This window comes from Haliotis rufescens, unplaced genomic scaffold, assembly GCF_023055435.1.
Source record: "Haliotis rufescens isolate VD_foot unplaced genomic scaffold, xgHalRufe1.0.p SCAF_7, whole genome shotgun sequence".
Lineage (NCBI taxonomy): Eukaryota > Metazoa > Mollusca > Gastropoda > Lepetellida > Haliotidae > Haliotis > Haliotis rufescens.
This window is the reverse complement of record NW_025964361.1, coordinates 47723902-47732066: the sequence shown is the minus strand read 5'-3', so window position 1 is coordinate 47732066 and position 8165 is coordinate 47723902. Positions and strand designations below refer to the sequence as shown.

At 40.0% G+C, this 8165-nt stretch overlaps 1 protein-coding gene across 2 annotated transcripts; it reads right to left on the bottom strand.

Annotated features, from left to right (window-relative positions):
- Positions 1 to 526: 526 nt before the first annotated feature.
- Positions 527 to 7714, bottom strand: LOC124143693 (adhesion G protein-coupled receptor L4-like). Of its 2 annotated transcripts, none has more exons than XM_046512747.2 (5): positions 7560 to 7714; positions 5384 to 5447; positions 2544 to 2684; positions 1708 to 2043; positions 527 to 630 (listed from the first exon to the last, which is right to left on the bottom strand). In XM_046512747.2, exons 2-5 carry the CDS (start codon positions 5439 to 5441, stop codon positions 620 to 622), a joined length of 546 nt encoding a protein of 181 aa, XP_046368703.2. In that variant the 5' UTR covers positions 5442 to 5447; positions 7560 to 7714; the 3' UTR covers positions 527 to 619. The 2 variants fall into 2 exon arrangements, with proteins under 2 accessions (XP_046368703.2, XP_046368704.2); XM_046512748.2 differs by having other exon boundaries at positions 5384 to 5444; positions 7560 to 7706.
- Positions 7715 to 8165: the final 451 nt, after the last annotated feature.

Sequence of the window (8165 nt, the reverse complement as noted above, 5' to 3'; positions counted from 1 at the left end):
GCTGACCTGGGTAATTTATGAGTGTGCAATGGTATTATTATTATTGTTTTCACATCAGGGCATACCTCTCCACAGCGGCGGGGAAATTGAGACACGAAAACCTTTTATTAGTTCACATCGGAATGACAATCTAGGGCGGGTGGGAGATGGGAAACTCCGAAAAAAATACGGCCAGCCTTAATTACTGTATGTCCCATATTCTTCTCAAGTATGACCCTTTATCTTGTAGTACTTACCCATTCTTTCCCATGCTCGTGGGTACCTCCAAGTAAACGTCTTCGACCAGCATATCCTTCGGCTTTCCCTATTCATACTACTAAATTACTAAGGAAGCTGCGGAAGACCAGTTTCACACACATTCTACCGTCAGACGTATTAGCCATGATATACAGAAAGCACAAACAACGCTCCTACCGCTGTACCTTCCCCAGGGAATGACCAGACATGTGGCCATTGAAACACACGGGACGTAATAACTCTTAAAATAATAACTGGCTTATGAATGGTCAAAACAAGGAACACCATATTAACATGTCTAGTTCATTTATTCATTTGTCAAGATCACAATTGACACGATAGATTACTTTAAGGTCATACCGTGGAGAGGATCTTTGTACATCTACGGTGTTCCTGAAAAACAATGGAAGCTATTTGTGGAATCAACGTAAGCGTTTGTATTGATTAAACAAATATGCACGCAGTTAATAAAAACACATTGGATAATCTCCTACATGGACCTCTGTAAATGATATAAAACTGCTATCAGACTACACCCTGTATGTACCTAGATCTGAATAGCAGCTTCGCTACAATATACCGTCTCCTATCCGGGACAGATTCCATGTAGCATGATCGTGTCATCCCTTGTAAATATTGCAATAGTCTTTGTCCTGATAATAAAGTATTTTTAGCTGTGACATTTCACAACCACTTAAAGCAATGGAATATTCTATTACATGTTGAAGTTTGAACAATTGGAGTATTTGATCATGCAAACTGGTTTGACATTCTACTATTTGAAAATTATCACCAGTTGGACGTTTATTATACGTTTGCCAAGATGGAAGATATATGTTTGTTTGTTTGTTGACGGCGGTCTGCAAATAATCGAGTCTGGACCAGACAATCCAGTGAATGACATCATGAGCATCGATCCACGCATTTGGGAACCGATGACAAACATCAACCAAGTCAGCGAGCCCGACCACCCGACCCCGTTAGTCGCCTCTTACGACAAGCATAACGCCTATTGCGGCAATCATGGGTTGCTGGAGACCTATTCTACCCCGGATCTTCACAGGTGTAGACGAGAGAAGAAGGATATACTAGCATGTGCGTCCTTGTTATTCTATGAACAGCCTTAAAACGGTATGGATACACTGACCTAAAAAAAGAAACGCTATTCCATAAACCAATGTCAAAATGCGTGAGAAATGACTGTCATTACGAAAGAAAGAAATCACCTTAGCATGAAACAAGGCGCTTTTACACACGCTTGAATACACAGCTTGGATTTTGGTTTTCAGGATATTTATACAAAAAGAATTCAATTATAATGACCCTGATTTAAATTTCACACGATGAGCACCTCCATTACGTGGTTAAAAACACGATTTAATTATAGGATTCAGGCCGCCAACCTACCCCCCTCTCCTCCCGACTCTACCCCCCTCTCCTCCCCACCCTTCAAGATAGTCGGACCCTTACCAATCACAATATCTGACATCACACATTCGTCCACAAAGGGCTTGGCCGACTGGATGTCTTCGCCAGCCTTCTTGAGGCCCAGCTTGCACGTGCATTTTCCCGCGACACAATGCTGCGTTAGGGCGAACTGGCACAGCCTGGAGGCACTACACTCCTCCCCGTGCAGCGCAAAGCCCACGGTGATGGGGGCATCCTTGCAGCGGTTGTTGCTGGCGCGTTCGTAGCCTAAAGCCACTGAACAGTTGCATGCACCGGAGATGCACTCGGCTTTTCCCCAGGGGCCGTGACGACATGTTGTTCCGGTTGCGTCTGCGCAGTCCCCACCCAGTTCCACAACTGAAGACGTGAATACACAACGGTTTGACAAGGAATGATGCATGGACAGAACAAACATTGAATCATTATACATATGTGCTTACGATTTGCCACTGTAGGTTGTTGGGTTTTCCTTTACATGCTTCATAAATGATATATATAAAAGGAATAACTGGATTTAATCGACAAATACATAAATAATGAGTAAGTGAAGGAAACAACGAATTAAGTTAAAAAAATAATTGTATTATCAAATTTCACCTGATCACCCAACCCTTTATCATGTTGATGTTTGTTCATGATAATTATTATATTTAGCTACAACACAATACTTATCCATCCTTAATTCGGAAAAAAAGTATTTAAAATAAACAATTAATGTTATACAAGGGGTACAAGAATAGACATTTGGAAATTAAGAAAAATTGGTTTCCTTTTAAATAGATTTTTTTTTTTTAATTTCCTGTCACCGAGATGTATAAAGGAATCAGCGACAATTTCAAAAACAAATGCCGCCTTACTCTTCAAACACTGTGATCCACTACTGCTGGGCTGGAACCCAGGATTACACAGACACTCCTGTTTGTTGTTGAAGACCTTACACGCAGAGTTGGGAGGACAGACATTGGGCCCAGGCTGACAACTCTCTTGGAGTGATGCTCCTGAAAACAACCCATTGTGATTGTAAACTAACATACAGTAAACTACGGTTATAACGAACTCAAAGGGAACTCTTATTCCAGTTCGTTATAACCGCAGTTCGTAATAAGCATATATACAGTATATATACAGCAAAATGACGGGACCAAAAAAGACGGTTCGATATATCCGTCAGCTCATTATAAGCGTGTTCGTTATAAACGTAGCTTACTGTATATCGTTCATTGCTCAATTGTATATTCTCACTAAATCAATATTCGTTTTAAATACAATTATATTTTTAAAATCAAGGCCATATAGAAGTATTCTTTGGGTGCTGATTAAGCGCCATTAAAGTTATTTTTGGATATAATATCTTTAGCTTAGATATTTTCAATTGAAAATTAATTATGCTGATATCAGCTGGGAGGTATAGTTTCTTTTGCCTCTCAGTTTAGAACTCAACACATGTGCATGCAGTCCGTTTAGGATTTAGACTAATCATGTCTTGTATGTGTTTAAATTCTAAAGCCGTGTTACAGTGCAGGATTTACTGTGTCTGGTGGTTGTCTTTGTATCGGTGGATGAAAAACATTCCTCAAACGTTCAGTCTGCCAGAGCGTAGTAAATTATGTATCAACTATGTAGGGACAAGATTGGCATATGGAGGAGTTAGTTTGCTGTCTCCTAGCATGTACGCCCCCGATCCCAGCAAATCCAGAGACGGTAGAGAACTTTGCAAAAGCTGCAATCAAAGGTCTCTTCCAATTGAAGAAATATATAGACCTTGTGAAGAAACATTATATGTTCTGACATGTGAGCAGGGATAGACTTAACATAAGAATGCCTGTTTTCGTACACTTGTAAATACTGTCTTTATATGTTTATAACTCTCCTATGGAGGAATAAAGAATATATATATATATGCTTGCGGTAAAACATACATTAAGTAGTTCGGTGACCTAATATGTCTTACATGGACAAACCATCTCGTTATGTTTGATAAAGCATACAATAGATTGCCAAACAGACATCTGAAAAAAAAACACCTGATTGCATCTCGTAACTCGTTTTAATGGGTGATCTTATATCACAAATCGCCTCGATTAATTAGCTGCTTAACTAGTTTACTATTTTTATGCTTGTAACAAAACTTCACATCTTATAATTCTTATCTGACTGGATGTATTGTTATATTTTAAAAGGAAACATCAGTGATTCAGCGGGCATGACTGGTATATATGTTAGTTTGTTTGTTTGTTTGTTGTTTAACGCAACAATCGGCAATATTCCAGCTATATGACGGCGTTCTGTAAATAATGGAGTCTGTAGCTGACAATCCAGTGATTGACATCATGAGCATCGATCTACGCTATTGGAATACGATGACATGCATCAGCCAAGTCAGCGAGCCTGACCACACGATCCCGTTAGTCGCCTATTACGGCAAGCATGGGTTGCTGAAGAACTATTCTAACCCGGATCTTCACGGGTGTAGAAGACAGAAGAAGGGTATATGTGCGTCCTTAGTATTCTATGAACAGCCTGAAAGAGTGTGGATATACTGACCTGAAAAAGAAACGCTATTCCATAAACCACTGTCACAATACGTGAGAGAAGACTGTCATTGTTTAAACAAAAGAAATCACCTTATGATGAAACAAGGCGCTTTTATACACGCTTAAATACACAGCTGGGATGTTGAATTTCAGGATATTTATACAAAAAGAATTCAATTATAATGTATGGGTTTCTGAAGACCTATTCTATCCCGGATCTTCACGGGTCGGTATATATGTCTGTGATTGGTTTTATACTGTAGTCGTGAAGATCCGTGGTAGAATGAGTACGGCGTTAAACAATATACAAATAAACAAACTGTAATCATGTGGGGAATCCACCCCACGGAGCGACACGCATTAGCGACTACCACCCTGGGTGCCAGTGTACAAAACAACCTCAGCGTTAAGACTGTTGTTAGAGTGTGTTAAGGTAGGGTAGTTACGATCAATGCAGGACTAAGATCGTTTTGTACAACGGCACCCTGCTCATTTAATGCCGTAGTGAAAGTAGAGAAGCTATTCAAGAACAAACCAGGTTTGGGGGGTCAGGGGAGGTAAAATTACCATCAGTCTGCTTAATGTCTTTTGGAATGGACGGCCGAGGATCGTGCCCCCGACCTCCCGTTCTCCGGCGGACGCTCTACCACTACATCACGGAGGCGGTCGATACAGACGAAAGCAGATGACAATTAACATGACCTCAGGATATATAGCACATTTAAGAGGGGCGTCGGAAAGCCTAGTGGGAAAAGCAACAAGAGTAACTGTGGGAAGCCATGGTAATGGTAATGCAAAACGCGGCGTAGCATCTGTTTGTTTGTTTTTTGTTTAACGCCGCATTCACCAATATTCCAGCTATATGACGGCGGTCTGTAAATATCGAGTCTGGGCCACACAATCCAGTGCTTGACATCATGAGCATCGATCCACGCAATTGGGATACGAAGACAAGAATCAACCAAGTCACCGAGCATGACCACCCGATCCCGTTAGTCGCCTCTTACGACAAGCATAGTCGCCTTTTACAGCAAGCATGGGTTGCTGAAGACCTATTCTACCCCGGATCTTCACGGGTCCGGCGTAACATCTCCTCAATCACTTCATCGTCACTAGCATCCATCATGTCGCATCATCAACATGTTCTACACGGGGATCCTTACCTGGACGTAGGATGGCGCATGCTGACACGAGCAACGCTAGCAGAGAAGTCGTCATCATGAGCTTCTGAAACATTCGTTCAATAGAGTTTACTGCTTTACATAAGGAAAATAATCGTATTCATTATCAGTTGATAGTTTATTTTATACACATACAGTAAACTACGGTTATAACGAACTCAAAGGGACCACTAACTTTAGTTTGTCATAACCGTAGTTCGTTATAAGCATATATACAGTATAACAATAGCAAATAGTCGGGACAAACAAATCAGTTCGTTATATCCGTCAGTTCGTTATAAGCGTGTTCGTTATAAACGTACTTTACTGTATATCATTATTATGCCTCAAAGTGAGACTGACCAATCAGAGAGCAGAACTACTGACCCCATATGAGCCCTTATACGACTCGTGGTCGTTGTTTATCTTACATAATGTACTGCGCCCTCTTGGTTTATTCTCCTTGCAGTGTTTTATTGTACGATTGTACGATAACAACGACCGACCACGAGTCGTTTATATCTTATGAGATATCAGCATTACGTACACCCTCTTTAAGGATGTTAGTGAAAAGTACACGCTTTAAAAATATTTACCCTCATGGTGACTTCCCTCTCAAAAATATATAACATAGGTAAACAATTTAGAACAAAACAAATAACAAACAAATATACACCACCAGGACTTACAACGAACTTGGTACAACATCAACATAACATGTACAGAGTGTGCCTAGTTAAGGATGGCTGTGACCTAAGCTTGGTTGGTTGGTTGGTTGTTTAACGCCGCACTCAGCAAAATTCAAGCTATATGACGGCGGTCTGTAAATAATCGAGCCTGGACCAGACAATCCAGTGACTGATATCATAAGCATCGATCCACGCAATTGGGATCGATGCCATGCATCAACCAAGTCAGCCAGCCTGACCACCCGATCCCGTTAGTCGACTTTTACGACAAGCATAGTCGCCTCTTACGGCAAGTATGGGTTGCTGAAGATCTATTCCACCCCGGATCTTCACGGGTCACCAAAGCTTGGAGTAAGATGAAACTGAAATCGAGGCTACTATGGCCGATGATTATGAGCAATAGCTTTTCAAGGTAGCCCGTACTGTATATCATATATTATGTGCGACACGTTTTGGGGAACTAACATGAGGTTAGGCGGATCCCGAGTAAGTCTATGATTTCAAGTTCAGGGTGCAATAAACATATTAACGGTGCAATATCGATATTCGCAGTGCAATATAGATATTAACAGTGCAATATACATATTCACAGTGCAATATACTTATTCACAGTGCAATATCGATATCAACAGTGCAATATACATATTCACAGTCAATATACTTATTCACAGTGCATTATATCTATTCACAGTGCAATATACTTATTCACAATGCAATATACCTATTCATACTGCAATATACCTATTCTTAGTGCAATATACTTATTCACAGTCCAATATACATATTCACAGTGCAAAATACATATTCACAGTGCAATATACATATTCACAGTGCAATATACATATTCACAGTGTAACATTTATATTCACAGTCCAATATACTTATTCACAGTGCAATATACTTATTCACAGTGCAATATACATATTCACAGTCCAATATACTTATTTACAGTGCAATATATACATATTCACAGTCCAACATACTTATTTACAGTGCAATATATACATATTCACAGTCCAACATACTTATTTACAGTGCAATATATACATATTCACAGTCCAACATGCTTTTTCACAGCGCAATACACATATTGGATACATATTCACAGTGCAATACACTTAAAACTATTTCAACGTAAACAGGAATCCAATTATTATTTTGTGTATAAATACCAATAACGAAATGTATTCTTTGAGTGAGTGAGTGAGTGAGTGAGTATTGGTTTACGCCGCTTTTAGCAATATTCCAGCAATATCATGGCGGGGAATAGAACCCGGATCTTCGACGTGACGAGCGAACGCTTAAACCACTAGGATACCCGACCGCCCCCTGCAAAAATAGAGTGAAGCCTATCTAATATGAGAAATACTTACGGGTGAATTATACATACAACATATTGTCCGCCTAGGCATCTGGCTTCTTACTTACAATTTTAGGTAAGAAAACGAAGGAATTAATTTTGAGATGAAGACTTTTCTTCACAAACATACCTGACTGGTGAAATCGTAGCACGATGTTGACGATGATCCCGTGAGAGCATACAGTACAGGAAAGAGCGACGCTACGAGAGTTGTATATTTTCATGTGGCCGCGCCCATCTTTCGTTATGTTAGCTGAGCATGCACGCGAAAAACGAGAGACGTGTCGAGGCGGGGATAACCTATATATGTCACGCCCAATGTTTCCACATCTATTGTCACGTTAAACCACCCGCCTGGCAAAGAATGAGTTCATGTGTCGCGACACCCTGCAGGAGTACCGGGGGTAGATGTAGCTTCTCGGGAGACTATTTATAGAGGGGTATAAATGATCGTGGGCATTGTCACCTGAAATCAGATTTAAAATCCCACTTGCAAATGTATCAGTATGCTACAAAGAAAAAATACAATTCAAATAGAGGACATTTTAATAAAAAATCTAGTTTGTCTGGTAAAACAATCCCACTTGCAAATGTATCATTCAAATAAAGGACATTATGATAAAAAGTCTAGTTTGTCTGGTAAAACAATCCCAGTTGCAAATGTATCAGAATGCTACAAAGAAAAAAATACAATTCAAATAATGGACATCATAATAAAAAATCTAAACTGTGCGGC

What these genes read in the sequence shown, in the direction of transcription:
- LOC124143693 (XM_046512747.2), bottom strand. Translation starts at nt 5,441, where the DNA reads ATGATGACGACTTCTCTGCTAGCGTTGCTCGTGTCAGCATGCGCCATC. An exon ending in ATGCGCCATCCTACGTCCAG is followed by an intron (nt 2,685 to 5,383) that starts GTAAGGATCCCC and finishes GGTTGTTTTCAG; the next exon opens with GAGCATCACTCCAAGAGAGT. An exon ending in TGGATCACAGTGTTTGAAGA is followed by an intron (nt 2,044 to 2,543) that starts GTAAGGCGGCAT and finishes TCACGTCTTCAG; the next exon opens with TTGTGGAACTGGGTGGGGAC.